This window comes from Symphalangus syndactylus, chromosome 2, assembly GCF_028878055.3.
Source record: "Symphalangus syndactylus isolate Jambi chromosome 2, NHGRI_mSymSyn1-v2.1_pri, whole genome shotgun sequence".
Classification (NCBI taxonomy): domain Eukaryota; kingdom Metazoa; phylum Chordata; class Mammalia; order Primates; family Hylobatidae; genus Symphalangus; species Symphalangus syndactylus.
The window spans coordinates 8,273,566-8,294,161 of record NC_072424.2 but is presented as its reverse complement, the minus strand read 5'-3'; the positions used below and the strand labels follow the sequence as shown (position 1 = coordinate 8,294,161).

The 20,596-nt window shown below is 41.2% G+C and overlaps 1 protein-coding gene across 5 annotated transcripts in view; it reads left to right on the top strand.

Annotated features, from left to right (window-relative positions):
* GLRX3 (glutaredoxin 3) overlaps window positions 1–20,596 on the top strand; it is a 47,314-nt gene that overhangs the window by 8,743 nt on the left and 17,975 nt on the right. For 4 of the 5 annotated variants that reach the window (XR_008651478.2, XR_010115379.1, XM_055245361.2 and 1 more), the window contains exons 3-4: window positions 15,048–15,122; window positions 15,852–16,053. Coding sequence is in view for 3 of the 5 variants with exons in the window: in XM_055245361.2 (XP_055101336.1) it covers window positions 15,048–15,122; window positions 15,852–16,053 (277 nt within the window). In the remaining 2 variants the exon portion in view is untranslated. Of the gene's footprint in view, window positions 1–14,799; window positions 14,889–15,047; window positions 15,123–15,851; window positions 16,054–20,596 lie in introns of all 5 variants that reach the window. The other variant, XM_063616517.1, reaches the window with a different exon arrangement.

Here is a 20,596-nt window from a genome sequence, read left to right as displayed (position 1 = left end):
GAAACCCTGTCTCTACTAAAATACAAAAATTAGCTGGGCATGGGGGCAGGTGCCTATAATCCCAGCTATGTGGGGGGCTGAGGCAGGATAATCTTTTGAATCCGGAAGGCAGAGGTTGCAGTGAGCTGAGATTGTGCCACTGCACTCCAGCCTGGGTGACAGAGTGAGATGCCATCTCAAAATAAATAAATAACATAAAAAATTAGATTTTATTAACTAATATAAAGATGGAGTGGTGTGAAATTCCAAATATCTATAATTGGTGTGGGATCTGTTATTTTTGCACATTATTCTTAAAAATCTTAAAATAATTTTGCGTTTTTTTTTTTTTTTTTTTTTTTTGAGATGGAGTCTTGTTCTGTCACCCAGGCTGGAGTGCAGTGGCACTATCTCGGCTCACTGCAACCTCTGCCTCCCCAGTTTAAGTGATTTTCCTGCCTCAGCCTCCTGAGTAGCTGGGACTACAGGCACATGCCACCATGCCCAGCTATTTTTTTGTGTTTTTAGTAGAGACGGGGTTTCACCATCTTAGCCAGGATGGTCTTGGTCTCCTGACCTCGTGATCTGTCCGCCTTGGCCTCCCAAAGTCCTGTGATGAGGCGTGAGCCGCCACGCCCGGCCAAATGTACACTTTTTCTTGATCATCCTCGGGTGTGGGGCATGACTACCAAATGTCAGGGTGGCTGTGGGCTGGAGTTTTGGAGAGCATAGGCAGACAAGTTAGTTCCTTGTGGGTAACTGTGGTTTTAAGGCGTTTAAAGTAGTAACACAAATTATGTCATTGAAAAGCTAGGTGTGCTGTGGAAAATAATTCAGGAAAGGGTATGTAAATGCTGCTAGGGACCAGGGAACAGGAAGTTGCTATCTTGGTTTAGATGAAGGCAGACCTACGGGAGAAGGTGAAAGTCTTTCTAACCTGTTCAGAATGCAGAGGAAGATGGAAGCCAGTCAGTCTCTTCCTTGCCTCTTTTGTTTTTCACTCTGGTTTTGTGTGCTCCTACATTCCTGCTGTCTCTCTTGAGTGGATGAGTGCTAGGAAAGCTGTAGTTTTGACTGTGGATTAACTCAATTGGTTTAGCACATTAAAGATATTATTCAGGACTTAGTACTGGTTTAGGCAGCAGGGCCAAAATATGTGTTGAGAGTCTTAGAAATGAATTATCAGGAGGGGAAGTGCACCTTGTATTCCAAAGTCTGAATCCTTAAGATTTAAAAAACAAATGAAAAACCAAAGTCTTATTTTTTAAAACAAGAATCTGTGAGTTCAGAGTACATGTTACCCAATATACTCATATATGGGGTTAAAAATAACATCAACTGTATTGGTCTGTATGCCTCTTTTTATGTAAACTGAAAACACAGAATTCTGACAGGATAATTCATTCGTATAGTAGGTGATAAAATTTTCAGGAGGCTTCTGTATAAATAAGTTTGCTTTGAATAGGTATTATACTCGGATGGCTCAAAATTCCAAACAGTATAGAAAGGTGTCCATTGAGAAGGCTCACCCCGTTCCTCCGTTGTCACCCTTGTGTCCCACCACATAAGTAACTGCTTGTATTAATTTTGTATGAATCCTTCTAGTGTTTCTTTATGCAAATAGGGCAGATGTGAATATAGTGATGAGGTTTTTAAAATTTAAGGACTTATTTAAAATTCCAGTGAAATGTATAATGTAACTTTAGAGTGTAACCCTAAAATGTCCAATATAAATAATAGAAGGGGGCATTAAAACTGCATGTTTGGTCAGTGATAAAAGATAATGATTACAAGTGAAATGAATGATTAAACATTTCAATCATAAGATTAATCAAGATGATGGTAATTGTTCCAAGTCTGCTTTTGTGTGTATCATGTTACTGGTTTAGGTAACACATTGTTCTTAGCTGCTATCTGAATGATTTATTTAAAGTGACTATAGAATTACTTCTCACATTGGTACCAGACTTGGCAGTGAGATTTTAAGTTGTTCAAGTGCTTAAGTATCTCTGTGAGCCAAAGGTTGGAGGAGCCTTCAGCGATTTTGGGTTGTGGGGGATACCTGAGCCTGACTGCACCTGCCACTCATGAGGATGATGACAGCGTAAGATTGGTCATTCTTCCAGGAGTCATCCATCACTTTCCAGAAATTCACTCTATAACATAGTTTTTCTTTGATTAGCCATCATTAAGGGCAAAGGTACTTTGCATGACATTTGTAAGGCAGCTAATTAAAAGGCACTTGCCGGACAATAGTAAGCAAAAGAGAAGTAGAATGAGAGATCATCGTTCGTTCCCAGTAAGAGAGGCATGCAGGCTGGGCGCCGTGGCTCACACCTGTAATCCCAACACCTCTTGAGGCTGAGGTGGGAGGATTGCTTGAGGCCAGGAATTCAAAACCAGCCTGATACACATAGCAAAACCATCTCTACAAAAGAAAAACTAAAAAAGTTAGCTGTGCATGTTGGTGTGCACCTGTAGTCCCAGTTACTTGGGAGGAAAAGGCAGAGGATTCCTTGAGCCCAGGAGGTCTCAAGGCAGTCACACCACTGGGTGACGTAGAGTTGTACCATGTCTCAAAAAAAAAAAAAAAAAAAAGGAGGAATGTAGTTAATTTTAAAACAGCTTTCTTTTTGTTAATGAGAGTTTTTGGAAAGTTCTAGAGTATGAACTAATGTTCTTCTGCTTCATCTTGTGTCTATTTGATTTCTTAGTCTTTTTTTTGGAGAGAAGGTCTCACTCTTATTGCCCAGGCTGTAGTGCAGTGATCTTGGCTCACTGCAGCCTCTACCTCCCAGGCTCAAGCAATTTCCCCACCTCAGCCTCCTGAATAGCTGGGACTATAGGTGTACACCCCCTGCCCAGATAATTTTTGTGTTTTTTGTAGCGATACGGTTTCGCCATGTTGCTCAGGCTGGTCTTGAACTCATGGGCTCAAGCAGTCTACCTACCTTGGCCTCCCAAAGTGCTCAGATTATGGATGTGAGCCACTTTGCCCTTCAGTCTTTTTTTTTTTAAATGATAAAATAGTCTGGCATTTTTGGCTTGTGAAGTAAAGGGATCAGTTCATTTTTGTGACTGGGATTTATAAAATCATTTAAATAAGTGATCATAAACTAGATATTTTTAAACAGATTGTAAATTTTTGTGACTATCAACAATTTCTTATTTTGTAGGAGCTGGTAAAATAGAGTTAGAAGAGTTAGTCACCCATTTTTGATCAGAGTAGTTAGTTTGTGCTCATTGGAATTGAATGCTGAAAGACAAGGTTTTCATATTTATTGCATCTGAATCCCTCATTCTCTGTATTGATGATATGGTCGTAAAGTGTATTTGGAGTGGGGCACAGTGGCTCACACCTGTAATCCCAGCACTTTGGGAGGTGTGAGTGGGAGGATTGTTCAAGGACAGGAGTTCGAGACCAGCCTGGGCAACATAGCGAGACTTCATCTCTACTGAATAAAAATTTAAAAAACTAGCTGTGTACACCTGTTGCCCCAGCAACTTGGGAGGCTGGGGTGGGAGGATTGCTTAAGTCTAGGAGTTAGAGGCTGCAGTGAGCTATGATTGTGTCACTACAGTCCAGCTTGGGTGACAGAGTGAGACCTTGTCTCTTAAAAAAAATTAAAAAGTGCATCTGTACTCCTTTTGGGTGCTGTGTTTATAATGGGTGGTGTTCCATTTACCTGAGTTACTGCCATGTCTAGTGGGCTCTTCTGGGCTCCATCCTGAGGCTGTCACACCTCCAAGGGCACAGAGGAGATGATGTGGTATTTCTGTCACTAAAAGGTGTTCAAGACCAGCTTGAGTAACATGGTGAAACCCTGTCTCTACTAAAAGTACAAAATTTAGCCAGGCATGATGGCGCACGTGTGTAATCCCAGCTACTCGGGAGGCCGAGGCAGGAGAATCACTTCAACCCAGGAGGTGGAGGTTGCAGTGACTGCACTCCAGCCTGCGTGACAGAGCAAGACTCCGTCTCAAAAAAAAAACAAAAAAACAGAAAAAGTCTTAGAGAAACCTTGTGTTTATTCAGAATAAAATGAAATAGTTAAAATGTTTTAATGTTTTAGTGCCTTTTATTTTCAAATTTCATAGTCAGTATCTTCTCTCATACTGATCCTTGTTTGTGTCTTTACCTTAAAATAGTACACCTTTGTCATTTAATTAATTGTTTGATAGAATCTTCCAAAATATGGTATCTGGCAGAGGTGGGTGGGAGAGAGGAAGAATAGCACAAGGCTTTGTTGGGTGCCTGCTGTTGGTTGTATTTGAGATCTAAATCAACTATTTTGTATGAAATCATAGCTATTTTTTCTCGTAGCCTTTTTTTTGTCTCTGAACTTAGACTGTGCCATTGGTTGCTTGGGTCAGGAAATGCCCTATATTTTTGTCTATATTGTCATTTAATTCCTCTTTTCATTGCCTCCTTGACTAGATGGTGAGATACTTGAGGTGGGGACCTTTATCTTATCAGGTTTTCATTAGTAAAAAAAAAAAAAAAAAATAGGGCTGGGTGTGGTGGCTCACACCTGTAATCCCAGCACTTTGGGAGGCTGAGGCGGGTGGATCACGAGGTCAGGAGATTGAGACCGTCCTGGCTAACACAGTGAAACCCCATCTCTACTAAAAATACAAAAAAAATCAGCCAGGTGTGGTGGCACACGCCTCTATTCCCAGCTACTTGGGAGGCTGAGGCAGGAGAATTGCTTGAACCCAGGAGGCGGAGGTTGCAGTGAGCTGAGACCACACCACTGCATTCCAGCCTGGATAACTCTTAGAGCAAGACTCTGTCTCAAAAAAAAAAAAAGAAAAATGACTTTGCTTCGTTCGAATGGCTCTTGCTTTCCATGCAAGCCTCCCCGATCCCACTTCCAGCTTAGTACTCCCATCCTGCTAGGCCATAGTATACTCATTTTACCATATCATGTGCTTCAGTGCAAACATTCTCCAAGTCAGACTTACCAGCTAGCTGGTTGGTGAGATTTTATAGTATTGTATTTCATTTGACATTAATTTTGTTTATATAGTAGCTGCTGTACTTGCATTTTATTTTCATTGTAATTTAAAATATACGATCAAGGGTATGGAGGAGTTATGTATTTAAATGTATTTTTGCTTCTTAAAAAACAAGAATCTTTATAGTTTAATTCTTTTTTTTTTTTTTTTTTTTTTTGAGACGGAGTCTCGCTCTGTCGCCTAGGCTGGAGTGCAGTGGCACAATCTCGGCTCACTGCAAGCTCCGCTTCCCGGGTTCACGCCATTCTCCTGCCTCAGCCTCTCCGAGTAGCTGGGACTACAGGCGCCCGCCACCACGCCCGGCTAATTTTTTTTTTTTTGTATTTTTAGTAGAGACAGGGTTTCACCGTGGTCTCGATCTCCTGACCTCATGATCCGCCTGCCTCGGCCTCCCAAAGTGCTGGGATTACAAGCGTGAGCCACTGCGCCCGGCCTAGTTTAATTTATTCTTATTTTGAAAGTGCGACTATCTTAAAGATACAGATTGCACTGTTGAATTTCTAAAGATCTGTACAATCATTATAAATGTAAAGGTAGTTTATGTTTAATTTCTGAGTGTATAATTTATGTAAACAGATAGTGTTGGGCAATCTTCTGAAGGGTACCAGTTAGCTGTATAACCAGGTGCACGCTACCTAGTGGAATTAAAATTTTTCAGTGTGAGAGAATGTTGGCCAATTTATTTGGCATCTTAAGAGAGCATATGTTGGATTTCATTCTACAGGAAGGAACTCTAAAAATGCTTCTCAGATAATTCTGGTAGAATTTTTTTTTTTTTTTTTTGAGATGGAGTCTCACTATGTCACCCAGGCTGGAGTGTGATGGTGTGAACTCAGCTCACTGCAACCTCTGCCTCCCGGGTTCAAGGAATTCTCCTACCTCAGCCCCCTGAGTAGCTGGGATTACAGGTGTGTGCCACCACTCCCGGCTAATTTTTGTATTTTTAGTAGAGACAGGGTTTCACCATGTTGGCCAGGCTGGTTTCGAATTCCTGACCTCGTAATCTGCCCACCTAGGCCTCCCAAAGTGCTGGGATTACAGGCATGAGCCATCGTGCCCGGCTCTGGTAGAATTGTTAAATCTTAAAAAGACTGTAGGTTTTTATCTGTGCTATCTTGGTAATTAAAAAAACCCAAAATTAACATGGTTTTATTAGCTGTTCCTGGGCTAAGTTTGGTGAAAGTCTTTAAAGAAGTTATCAAAACTTTTTTTTTTTTTTTTTTTTTTTTGAGATGGAGTCTCGCTCTGTGGCCCAGGCTGGAGTGCAGTGGCGCAATCTCGGCTCACTGCAAGCTCCGCCTCTGGGTTCAAGCAATTCTCCTGTCTCAGCCTCTCCGAGTAGCTGAGACTACAGGCGCCTGCCACCACGCCCGGCTAATTTTTTTTTGTATTTTTAGTAGAGACGGGGTTTCACCGTGGTCTCGATCTCCTGACCTCGTGATCCGCCCGCCTCGGCCTCCCAAAGTGCTGGGATTACAAGCGTGAGCCACCGCGCCCGGCAAAACTTTTTTTTTTTTAATTATTATTATACTTTAAGTTCTAGGGTACATGTGCACAATGTGCAGGTTCGTTACGTAGGTATACATGTGCCATGTTGGTTTGCTGTACCCATCAACTCATCATTTACATTAGGTATTTCTCCTAACGCTATCCCTCCCTCAGTCCCCTACCCTCCAGCAGGCCCCGGTGTGTGATGTTCCCCTCCCTGTGCCCATGTGTTCTCATTGTTCAGCTCCCACTTATGAGTGAGAACATGTGGTGTTTGGTTTTCTGTCCTTGTGATTGTTTGCTGAAAATGATAGTTTCCAGCTTCATCCATGTCCCTGTAAAGGACATGAACTCATCCTTTTTTATGGCTGCATAGTATTCCATGGTGTATATGTGCCACATTTTCTTTATCCAGTCTGTTATTGTTGGTTTAAAGTCTGTTTTATCAGAGACCAGGATTGCAACCCCTGCTTTTTTTGCTTTCCATTTGCTTGGTAGATCTTCCTCCGTCACTTTTATTTTGAGCCTGTGTTTGTCTTTGCACATGAGAGGGGTCTCCTGAATACAGCACACCGATGGGTCTTGACTCTGTCCAATTTGCCAGGCTGTGTCTTTTAGTCTTTTAACTGGGGCATTTAGCCCACTTACATTTAAGGTTAATTTTGTTATGTGTGAATTTTTTTTTTTTTTTTTTTGAGACGGAGTCTTGCTCTGTTGCCCAGGCTGGAGTGCAGTGATGCGATCGGCTCACTGCAACCTCCGCCGTCCAGGTTCAAGCGATTCTCCTGCCTCAGCCTCCGGAGTAGCTGGGGTTACAGGCACCTGCCACCATGCCCAGCTAATTTTTGTATTTTTAGTAGAGACAGGGTTTCACCATGTTGGCCAGGCTGGTCTCGAACTCCTGACCTCAAATGATCCACCTGCCTCGGCCTCCCGAAGTGCTGGAATTACAGGCATGAGCCACCACGCCCAGCCCGTTACGTGTGAATTTGATTCTGTCATTACGATGCTAGCTGGTAATTTTGCCCGTTTGTTAATGCAGTTTCTTCATAGTGTCAATGGTCTTTTACCATTTGGCCTGTTTTTGCAGTGGCTGGTACTGGTTGTTCCTTTCCATGTTTAGTGCTTCCTTCAGGAGCTCTTGTAAGGTAGGCCTGGTGGTGACAAAATGTCTCAGCATTTTCTTGTCTTTAAATGATTTTATTTCTCCTTCACTTATGAAGCTTAGTTTGGCTGGATATTAAATTCTGGGTTGAAAATTCCTTAAGAATGTTGAATATTGGCCCCCACTCTCTTCTGGCTTGTAGTGTTTCTGCCGAGAGATCTGCTGTTAGTCTGATGGCCTTCCCTTTGTGGGTAACCTAACCTTTCTCTCTGGCTGCCCTTAACATTTTTTCCTTAATTTCAACCTTGGTGAATCTGACAGTTATATGTCTTGGGGTTGCTCTTCTCGAGGAGTATATTTGTGGCGTTCTGTGTATTTCCTGAATTTGAATGTTGGCCTGCCTTGCTAGGTTGTGTAAGTTCTCCTGGATAATATCCTGAAGAGTGTTTTCTAACTTGGTTCCATTCTCCCTGTCACTTTCAGGTACACCAATCAAATGTAGATTTGGTCTTTTCACATAGTCCCATATTTCTTGGAGGCTTTGTTCGTTTCTTTTCACTCTTTTTTGCTCTAATCTTGTCTTCTCACTTTATTTCATTAATTTGATCTTCAGTCACTGATATCCTTTCTTCCACTTGATTGAATCGGCTATTGAAGCTTGTGTATGCTTCACGCAGTTCTCATACTGTGGTTTTCAGCTCTGTCAGGTCATTTAAGCTCTTCTCTACACTGATTAGTTAGCCACTTGTCTAACTTTTTTTCAAGGTTTTTAGCTTCCTTGCAATGGGTTAGAACATGCTCCTTTAGCTAGGAGAAGTTTGTTGTTACCGACCTTCTGAATCCTACTTCTGTCAACTTGTTGAACTCATTCTCTGTCCAGTTTTGTTCCTTTGCTGGCAAGGAGTTGTGTTCCTTTGGAGGAGAAGAGACGTTCTGGTTTTTGGAATTTTCGGCCTTTCTGCTCTGGTTTCTCCCCATCTTTGTGGTTTTATCTACCTTTGGTCTTTGATGTTGGTGACCTTTGGATGGGGTTTCTGTGTGGATATCCTTTTTGTTGATGTTGATGCTATTCCTTTCTGTTTGTTAGTTTTCCTTCTAACGGGCCCCTCAGCTGCAGGTCTGTTGGAGTTTGCTGGAGGTCTACTCCAGACCCTGTTTGTCTGGGTATCACCAGCGGAGGCTGCAGAACAGCAAATATTGCTGCCTGAACCTTCCTCTGGAAGCTTCGTTCCAGAGGGGCACCTGTCTGTATGAGGTGTCTGTCAGCCCCCACTGGGAGGTGTCTTCCAGTGAGGCTATACGGGGGTCAGGGACCCAGTTGAGGAGGCAGTTTGTCTGTTATCGGATCTTGAACGCCATGCTGGGAGAACCACCTGCTCTCTTCAGAGCTGTCAGGCAGGGACGTTTAAGTCTGTAGAAGCCTTTTGTTCAGATATGCCCTGCCCCCAGAGGTGGAATCTAGAGAGGCAGCAGGCCTTGCTGAGCTGTGGTGGGCTCCACCCAGTTCGAGCTTCCCCGCAACTTTGTTTACACTGTGAGCATAGAACTGCCTATTCAAGCCTCAGCAATGGCGGACGCCCCTCCCCTAGCCAAACTTCAGCGTCCTAGGTTGATCTCAGACTGCTGTGCTGGCAGCGAGCAAGGCTCCATGGGTGTGGGACTTACCGAGCCAGGCACGGGAGGGAATCTCCTGGTCTGCCAGTTGCAAAGACCGTGGGTAAAGCGCAGTGTTTGGGCAGAAGTGTACCATTCCTTCAGGTACAGTCACTCATGGCTTCCCTTGGCTAGGAAAGGGAAATCCCCCAACCCCTTGCGCTTCCCGGGTGAGGTGATGCCCTGCCTTGCTTTGGCTTGCCCTCCATGGGCTGCACCCACTGTCCAACCAGTCCCAATAAGATGAACCCGGTACCTCAGTTGGAAATGGGGAAATCACTCATCTTCTGCATTGATCTCGCTGGGAGCTGCAGACTGGAGCTGTTCTATTCGGCCATCTTGGAAGTGATCTCCGCCTAAGCTATCAAAACTGTTAATTTAAATTTCTGTTTTGAAATTTATATTTGGCTGTTTGACAAAGATTTTGATTTTGAAATTCTATATATATATATATATTTTAAATATCACACATCACAGAGTAGAAGGAAGCCTCTTTTGGAGCTTTAACCAAATGTTCCTGAATAGCAGGTTTAAGTGTTCTCTCCTTAGTCTTGCAGCTCAGTGCCATCATTGGCAAGTGGCCATCCCCATTCTTGGCTTAGGTATAGTGACCACCTTTGTTTAATATTCTGTCAAAATTTATGAAACACTAAATGCCACACAGTAGTCTAGGCACTGAGGATACAGAACATAACACCAGGGGTCACAGACAACAAATAGTAGACATATATGTTATCAAGGTAATTTTAGGTAGTAATAAGTTCTGCAAAAGAAAGAAATAGGCTATGAAAAATGGGAATTGGGATAGATGTGATACTTTATTTAGATTGAGCTGGAAGGGTATATCTAAGGAAGAGAGATCTTTTTTTTTAAAGCGATAAGGTCTTGCTCTGTCACCCAGGCCAGGGTGCAGTGGCGTGATCATAGCTCACTGCAGCCTCAAACTTCCGAGCTCAATCATTCCTCCCACCTTGGCCTCCCAAAGTGCTGGGATTACAGGTGTGAGCTACTGTGCTGGCAGGGCCATTTGAAAAATGGAAAGGAGCCAGCCATTGGGAGAGCTAGGAAGAGCTTTTAACCAAAGTGCAGAGTGTCAAAGCAGAAGGCTAGTGGGGCTGGAGGGTGGTGAGAATGTGACATGAGGTTGGAGTGGCAGGCAGGCATCAGTGACCTTGTGGGGAATGATAACATTCAGGTCTTATTCCAAGTGCAATAGCAATGACACAGTTCCATTCCTGTCATAAGTCAGTTACTCTGGCTGCTGGGTGGAGACTGGTTTGAAGGGGGAAGGGTGCAGAATAGAAGCAGGTACCCCAGTTAGGAGGCTCCTAGGCCAGGTGAGAGATGAAATGATGTCATGGTCTGAGTGGTATTATATTTTGGAGGGGAGCCCAGAACACCTGTTGATGGAGTAGGTGTGAGAGTGAGAGAAATGGATTAATCAAGGTTGTCTCCTTTTTGATTTTAGGAACTGGATGGATTTTGTGAGATAGAGATGCCTTGTGGGAGGAGCAGGTTTAGTGAGAGGTGTTTGATAGAGCTCTGAGTACAGATGTTGAGTGTATAGTCTGGAGGTGAGGGGAGAGGCCTGGGCTGGGAAGAAGTTGGGAGTTGTAATAGCAGCGTCATTTAGAGCCATAGGATCGGATGAGCCCACTCCAGGAGAATGAGTGTGGATAGGCATAGAAGAGGACTCAGAACCAAGGCTGGCACATGCCGGTGTTCAGAGGTTGTCAGAGATGACAGAAACGGACACTGAGTCTGAGCAGTTAGGGAGCGCAGAGGAAACATGGAGAGCCAAGTGGAAGGTGTTGCAGGAAGGCGGTTGTGGTCACTGTTACTGAGGGATACTGAAGGGTCAGTGGAATGAGGACAGGGCAGCAGCCATGAAGTGGAACATGGTGTAGGGAGGCGCTTGGCTCCAGAGACACACTGTCTGCCTACATCACTCAACAGGTTTGTAATTGTCCTAGTCCATTTTTGATACTATAACAGAATACCTTAGACTGAGTAATTTTTAAACAACAGATTTATTGCTCACAGTTCTAGAGGCTGGGAAATCCAAGATCAAATCACCAGCAGATTCAGTGTCTGGCAAGGGCTTGCTCTCTGTTCCCAAGATGGCACCTGGTTGCTGTGTCCTCACTTGGCAGCAGGAGAAGAAGGGCAAAAACGGACTAGCCAGCCTCAAACCCGTTTATAATGGCACTGTTCCCATCCATGAGGGCAGAGCCCTCTTGGCCTAATCACCTCCCAAAGGCCCCTCTTAATTGCTATCACCTTTGATGTTAATTTCCAGCATATAAATTTAGGAGGGACATATACATTCAAATCATGGCAGTGATCTAGGCCAAGTTATGGAACCTCTTTAAGTTCTAGTTTCTTCTGTAAAATGGATGTTAAACACAGTACCTGTTATTGTGAGGATTAAGTAAGTCTATACGTGAAGCACACTTAGAATAGTATCTGGCCCAGAATAAATTGTAGCTATTTGTCGTTACTATCACAGTGGCCTCTGATGACCCCTGCTCAATAAAAGTAGAATAGAGAGAGGATTCTCCATCTCTGGATTTACCTCATACCTCCCTTGCGCTTTCTTTCCTTCTCTATAATAGCAGGTGGAACTGGTCCCAAGGTTTAGATTCTTGGTATAGGAAGCAAGTGGTTCCCACTTGATGCATTTTGCTTGGATTCTGTTTTGGAAATGTTCATGTTTGGTTGGTCCTGAAGTCGTGTATAAATCCTACTTTGACATGTAATCTTTCTTTTTGATTGTAGTAGTAGAAAAAATTAACCATAGTATAGTGAAAAAAGCACAGGTTTTATAGTCAAACAAACTTGGGTTTGTTTCTCAGCTGTGCCATTTATTAGCCATATATCTTTGGGCAAGTTACCCAAGTTACTTCCTGTGTTAGGGTTCTCTAGAGAAACAGAACTACCTAATAGGATAGGTACAGATAGATGAGAGGGGATTCAGGAGGCTGAGAAGTCTCACTATCTGCCCTCCACACGCTGGAGAACTAGGGAAGCTGGTGGCGTAGCTCAGTCCAAGTCTGAAGGCCTGAGAACCTGGGGGCCGCTGGTGCAAGTCCTGCAGTCTAACGGCTGGAGAATCTAGAGCTGTGATGTCCAAAGACAGGAGAAGATGGATATCTCAGCTCTAGGAGGGAGGGATGGGGCAGGGGAGGGGTGGGGGATGGGGGTGTGCGGAGGAGAGGGAGCCAGAGAGAAAGAGGGAGAAAGACAGAATTTGCTTTTTTGCTTTTCCTCTGCATTTTTTTTTTTTACTAGTTCTTTTCAGGCCTTCAACCTATTGGATGGTGGCCTCCCCCCACCCATATTGGGTGAGAATGGATCTTCCTTACTCAGTTTACTCATTCAAATGCCAGTCTCTTCCCAAAACACCCTCACAGCCATGCCCAGAAGTAATGTTTTAACAGCTGTCTGGGTATCTCTTAACCCAGTCAAGTTGAAACCTTAAACCAAGCATTGCACCTCCTCTTTAACTACTTAATAAGTTGAGATGATAACATGCTAAAATTTTGCACCTTTCAAAATTGTCTGTAGCCTAGGCTGTTTTATGTTAAGGCCTTCTCATGGTTTATGGCACAGAGTAGGTCGCCCATGAATGATAGCTATTTCTGATAATCTTTGAGCTCTTCTGAATGCACATCCTTTAAAAATACTTATATATTTCTTTTCTATTTTCATTGTTAAAACTGTTACATTAAATCCAACAAAAATATTTCTAATGAATTCTAGTGCTGCAAAGATTTTAGGACTTCAGATGCCCTTGATGTTCTGGAGAACTCTTGCCTTAAATGATATTCCTGTTCCCTCTTCTTAAGATTTGTCTGTTACCATTGTCTCTGTGTTGTGAGGAGCTCTTCTTCTGGGAGCTGATTGAGTGGAGGCAGTTGTGGTAGTTCTCAGCCTTCAGCAGGAATTGTAAGAGGTCATTTGCTTCCCAGAAGAATTGTTACTCCACTGGAAACCAGCAGGAATATAACAATGTAAGAAGAAATCAGATTTTTTTTTTTTTTTTGAGACGGAGTTTTGCTTATTCACCCAGGCTGGAGTGCAATAGTGTGATCTCGGCTCACTGCAACCTCTGCCTCCCAGGTTCAAGCGATTCTCCCGCCTCAGCATCCTGAGTAGCCGGGATTACAGGCACCCGCCATCATGCCTGGCTAAGAAATCAGATTTTAAAAGAAGATAGGAATTTGTTTTTATGAGTCAGAGTGCTACCTGTTTTGTTCTGATTTAAGATCACATTACCTTATTTCTACTTAGTATTGCCTTTTTTTGGATTTATATTACTTTTTGGTTAGAATTCAGTAGTACTAAAGGAAGGACCCTTCTGTGATCCTTGCTCAATGCCCAGTGTGTAGTGGGCACTCCATAGATGTTAGTTGAAAGACAGAAAATAATGAGCTGGAGGATGGTAGTGTAGACATGCCCTAGCCATCAACTTTTCTGGTCATTTTTGATCTGAGTGTGCTGTTGTGTATGTGAAAGAAAACACAAACGTCTTTAAAACTTTTGAGAGTCTGTTCTAAATAGCTGTCTTGAATGCCTTATCTTTTTGTTGTTTTTTCAGATTATTAGACTGTTGTTGATTTTATAGAATTTTCATATAAGTACATTTTAAAAATGGAAATAATTAAAAATATTGTTGCAAAAGGGTTTTCTAAAAAAATAAAAATTAAGGTAGTAAAAGAGCACCCAAGAATGTAGGAGATAGAAGATGAAAGCCAAATACATAGGACTCTGCTTCCCACTTTCTCTGCAAGCTTTATTTGGGTAGATATAATCTGATTGGGTAAGGCTCTAAATAAAAATAGTATTTCAAGCCCAGTGGAAATCTTTTACTCTTGGAAAAATACAGTGTATGTATTTTAAAAACTTTTAACAATATAATTTATCAATAAATTTTATTTCCTACAGGTATAATGTGAATACAGATTTTTATTGGTTTCAAAAGTTTATATTAAATTGACAGTCCTATGAGGGAAGGATATGTCTTGGTATTTCTCAAAGTATATCATTTATAAAGACCTGCATAAATAGCTTACAGTAATTGTGCCCTAATTATTTAGAAATTGTGTTACTAAATGTGTTTTAAATTCATGCATCAGATATCACATCCTGTCTTGTTGAGGGGCCTCAAGGAAATTATCAAACACAATGCAGTCATCTTATTTAAAAAGTATTTACATTGTAAATAGACCGGAAGCAAGTAACCTAGCAAGATATCTGCCTAGTATCCAGCAGCCTTGAAAGAGTTAAAAGCAAAATTTATCAGACATCAATAGTTTATTGAAGAAATAGTCCTTTTTGCTTCATAATTTGCAGAAGGCTGCAACTGTCAGTCATGATGTACTGCCTCTTGAAATTAGTCAATAGAGCAAACAGCAAGAATTGCTGTGGGCAGAAAATAAGCACTGTAATCATGACATAACTGGGGTCAGTGATTTATGGATTTCAATATAGTACTAGCTGCATATGATTGAAAATTTACTAGGTCACTAGTGCACCAAAAATTTTATTCACAGCCTCCAGGCATCTTTTGAAATGTGCAACAAAATAAAAACCTCTGAACCTGTTTTGACACTGCAAACTCAGTGGATGACATGCCAGCCCAGTGAGTCTCATTTAAATGTAAATGTGTCATAAACTTTTGTACCATGCTCTTTAAAAATGCCAGCTACTTGAAGGGATAATGCATGTGAAACTGATTTACATATTAAAGTAGTGAAAAAGGACCTTGTAATAATCAAGTTTGAATTCTTTTATTTTAAAGTTGGAAGCTGAAGGTGTTCCTGAAGTATCTGAAAAATATGAAATTAGCTCTGTTCCCACTTTTCTGTTTTTCAAGGTAAGGATAAAGGTGGTACAAGAGATTATCCATTTGTAGGGTGCCATGGGGCTACCTATTTTGTTTCTTTACCCTCTCTCTAATCCCCGAATATTAGGTGTTTGGCTGTTTCTGGCCCTCCACCTTTCTTCTGATAGTCTCATTTTTGCACCGATGCTGAGAAAGAAGACCATGCCAGCTGCTTGCCAACATCTTAGGAAAGTGGCATGGACTGTGTAGGGCCAGCAGCCAGAATCAGAGCTTCTTGATCAAAATTCAGATATGTGGCTGTGGAACCCCAGTGTTCCCTGAGTTGGTTAAATTGGTTGTTTAGAGCATGTATCTGGACATAATGGAACCTCTGGCTGGTTCTGGTTTGATGAATGACTTTTAGGAAGCAGGTGCACACCTGTGCTTCCAGGCACCTATGGGTGTCATCGTAGTTCCCCAAATACCTCATTTATACTTAATAATAGATTCATCCCAGCCAACGTGGGGCAGTCTTTTTTGTATTATGGTAGACTGACCTGATTTGACTTTGAGATGTTGCAGTGTTTTCTCAGGGTGTTTCCAAGAAAAGAAAAAAATTATTATGTATTTCTAAAATTGAGATGCAGTGCAGGCAATTGGCAATGAGGGTTTCTTTTTTCTACATCTCCAGTAATACTGTTGTCCCCTTTAAAAATTTGCTATGACAATGTCATTATTATGGAATGCTGCGTGTATTCTAAATAACTTTTTAAACTTTAGAATTCTCAGAAAATCGACCGATTAGATGGTGCACATGCCCCAGAGTTGACCAAAAAAGTTCAGCGACATGCATCTAGTGGCTCCTTCCCACCCAGCGCTAATGAACATCTTAAAGAAGATCTCAACCTTCGCTTGAAGAAGTTGACTCATGCTGCCCCCTGCATGCTGTTTATGAAAGGAACTCCTCAAGAACCACGCTGTGGTAAGAAGCTGCCTTTAAGATAATATAAACAAAATGGGTGCTTTCCCAGAATGGGGTATGGTTGAGATGGGCATCCTGTTTCCAAGCTATACCATACATCTTATACTTGTTTTCACATACCTTTAGAAAATCGAAAAGGTTATAATTCCCAATGACACTATATAAGAATTAGTTTGCATTATGGACTCAGCATGTTGGAACCAAAAGGGGTCTCAGAACTCATCTAATTCAAATTTTTGTTTTATACTTAAGTCCTCAGACTCAAAGATAGAGGTGACTTGCCTAAGGTCACCTGGTAAGCAGAGTTAGGATTAGGTTCCAACTACCATATTGCTGTCTCTTTTGCCTGTTTAGCTACTTTTGCTGTTAACAGTTATTTTTTCTTTCTTGGCAGCCTCCTGTTTTTCACGTAGTTCAGATTCAGCAATTAAAAAATTTGTGGAATTTTTTAGTGTTTTTGTGTCCACCCTGTGTACTTTTGCCTCCCCTGTGTCATCACTATCTAATGATTCTCTTCCCGCATTGCTGTCATTTCCAGTTTATAGCTGCTAGTAATGGAAAGATTCCGAATTCTTGGCTTGTAGTCACGCTTATTTTCTGTACACATAGATGCTTATAATTTTGTCCTTAAGTAAGTTTTAGAGTTATTTGACCCCTCTGGTACTGGGTTTATGTTGTTTTCTTTTTACTGTGCCTAGTACAACATTAGTATGCTGCATAATTGAGCATTTAATGCCATTTGATGATGCTGTTGAGACTCTAAGAGTATTTGTATCAACTACACAGGAGGGACTTTATTAAGATAGGGGCAGTAACATTTAGTATGCTCTTGATATGATTACAGCATGTCCAGAGTGACTTTATAAAGATAGCCAAGCTTCTAGTGTGAATTTGATTCTAAATTCTTCCCCGTAGGGTTATTAAATTACATATTAGGTTATGATAATATCTAGTTTTAAAAATAAAGTTTCATGATGAATTCTTATTTTTTCGAGATAGAGTTTTGCTCTTGTTGCCCACGTTGGAGTGCAATGGCGCGATCTCGGTGCACTGGAACCTCTGTCTCCTAGGGGTCAAGCGATTCTCCTGTTTCAGCCTCCCGAGTAGCTGGTATTACAGATGTCTACCACCATGCCCGGCTAATGTTTTTGTATTTTTAGTAGAGACGGGGTTTGTCCATGTTGGTCAGGCTGGTGTCGAACTCCTGACCTCAGGTGATCCACCTGCCTTGGCCTCCCAAAGTGCTGCTGGGGTTATAGGCTTGAGCCACCGTGAATTCTGTCTTAAAAGTATCTCTTAGTTCTGCCTAAAAAATTTCCCTGCCAGTACTTATGTGTCAGATAATGCCTGCTATTTATGTATTGCAAAGCTAGCTTAGTCTGTACTAAACTAAAGGTAGCAACAGATAGTCTCTGTTGCGTTTGTTATTTTGTTTTTAACGGGGGTTGCAAATGGTTTACATTCACCTTCTTCCATGAAACATGAAAATCATTTCTTGTACTTTATGTGGTAGCCACTAAATGGGAACTTAACACTTCAGTGGAATGGATTGTGTTCAGCACCTTCACTCAGGTCTCAGGTACAGTAGAACTGGCTGTGAAATGTGGGTGAAGCACACCTACAGTGAAATCTCTGTGGTATTCTCTCCTTTGGGGTTGAATAGCAGCAGTCTCAGTCTTTTCTGAATGATAAACCTAATGAAAAGGCAGGTGGCAACACTGAAGCTTGGGGAAGGAGTGCTCAGAGGAGAAGGATGTCCTGGGAAGTGTGCTGCACTAGATGTCATGCCAGGCGAGCCTCAGGCCCACCCATGCGGCCTTAGCAACTTTGGGGACAAGTCAGGTACCCTCCTTGTGCCTTTAGTTCCTTCTAGTGCTGTTGGGAACAAGATTGGCTGTTGGAGCCAATCTTGGAGGGCCTTTTCAGTGTAGATATTATATGATTATTCAAGTAAATTAGAGAGAAACTTAGAAATTATAATTTTTCTGCTTACCTTTTACTTTATTAAACTGAATTTAGAATATACTGCTAGCATTTTTATATTTATATTAAACTTATTTAAATTATGTTTATTATAATGGAGTGACATTTGGAAGACTGTACAAATAATAGAATAAAAAAGAAGCTTTGAAATATTTCAGGGCTGGGCGTGGTGGCTCATGCCTGTAATCCCAGCACTTCGGGAGGCTGAGGTGGGCGGATCGCTTGAGGTCAGGAGTTCGAGACCAGCCTGGCCAACATGGTAAAACCCCGTCTCTACTAAAAATACAAAAATTAGCTGGGCATGGTGGCGCCCTGTAATTCCAGCCACGTGGGAGGCTGAGGCAGGAGAATTGCTTGAACCTGGGAGGCAGAAGTTGCAGTGAGCCGAGATCGAGCCATTGCATTCCAGTCTGGGTGACAGAGTGAAACTCCATCTCAAAACAAAACACATTTCAGAGCCATCTGAAAACATAATGTTATAGATATTTAATTAATAAAAGAGAATAAATATTTTGAGATACATATGATTGAACGGTTACAGTTTCTTCTTTTAAAGTACTTCTGTATAATTTTTATAACTACATTTTCATTGGGTTTTTCTGTTTCCTGATATTTTCTGTTACATGTCTTTCTGTCATATATAGTAAATAGATCATTTAAGAATGTTGCTGTTCTTTAATAAAATACTTAGGATTAATTGGAAAATATTTTTAAACTTTTCTTATGGGAACATAAGTCACCTCAACCCTCTGCTGTCCTTTCTGAGCCTGCTTAGTGGAGCATTGTTTTTGCTCTTCTGCTGGCATTTTAGAGAATGGTGTAGGCAAAGCTCCCTTTATAAAAGCACTGGCCATCTCATCTTTTGAACACGCACGTGGCTGCTCTTTCCTTATTTTGCACCAAATTAGCTTTGAAAGCGCTACCCTCTGCTAACACCACTGGACTCCCACTGCGGAGTATAACGATGTTTGTGTTTTGATTAGTTTGTCCCCACCTTGCTTTCTGCTAATCAGAAAAACATGAATGAATAACATTTAAATTTTATATCTAGAAAAACTTGAAAGCCATTTTTAGGGTCTCTCCTGGAGCCCCGTTGGACTCAGCCCAGCCCCTGCACAGATCATGTCTCCATCTTATCCTTCACGTGGGCTCTACCTGCAGAATCGTGTGGTGTGTTATGAGCCTGACATGTAGATAGGGTCTCAGTTGAAAAGAATTGGATTGTCCTTTTACTCTGTGCGCCTCATGAAGACAGGAAAATGCTTGTTTTAGGAAGAGTTTCCAGAAGCACTGAGGTATATGTCATCTTAAACAGAATCTTAAATCCTTGAGCAGGTTAATTATTTGGGAATTCTTATAACTATTTCAGTTAACAAAGCTTTTAGCAGAGCAAAAGGTATTTGAGGCATAGTCAGGTATTCCTCCTGCAGTGAGAGTCATCCAGCCGGGCTCTTACTTTTAAATCAGCCGCAGAATCAGGTTTCAGAGATGTTTTTTAAGGTTTATTGTTAGGTAGTGATGAGATGCGGTGTTAGGCACCTATTCATGTCATGAGTAGAAATGACTGGGGGTGGAAATGGGGATTCTGTGGCAGTTAAACATTACTTTTCTACATTTAAATATTTTTATTGCATGCATGCATTTTTCTTAAAAAAAGGTGTGTAAATATTTTGTTACTAGAATAAAGCCTTCTTGCCATCTTATCCTTAAGTGTAACATTTCTAGTCTGCCACTTTAACCCTTAAAAATGAAACACTACCAATCAATCTTTCTAGTCTGCATGTAATTGCCTAAAGCTAAAATAAAGCTTTTTCTCAGCCAGTTACAGTAAAAATGAGTTAATATATTGGCAACAGAATAACCATCAGCAATCAGCCGTTAGCTGTTTACTAATGAACTCCCAGATGAATAAAAAAATTTCAGAATCAGTGTTTTACTTCAGGCTGTACATGAACTTAACACTTCAGATGTAGGAAAAGCAACTTACACAAATAAATACTAGTGCTTCATCTCAATAAACTGCAGATTTGGAAAATGTTTAGAGCTCACTTGTAGATCCATGTTTTAATAGTAAATATGATTTTGGGTGACATCAGTAAAGCCCATTCTTGCAATTAATCTTATATTGAATTTTATGGTTTGATTTTATTTAAAAACAATTGCTGACACTGCTAAGTCTTATAGAAATTTTGAATCTGAAGAATAGGTTATTTTCCAGTGAATTACAACTGTGTTTGAGAAGAAGAATGAGGTGTGAAAGAGTGGGGCCCTACAAAGTATTGGGAACAATGGAGAAGAATTGGCTTATGGAAAGAAAAATACTTTTTTTTTCAGACTAGGCTAATAGGTTTATAAAAGACTGATATTCACACTCTTATTCTTCAGTTCTAATGTCATAATAAGATGATGTCAAAGCACAGAATAAAAATGTGTCACAAAAGTATAATAAAATTGTGGAACATAAAATTGTCACTGTAGTGTAGTAAAAAAATTACATTACATACTTTAGGGAATGTAAATAGTTTTAAAAAAGAAACTGTCAAGTTATGACGAGATGAGA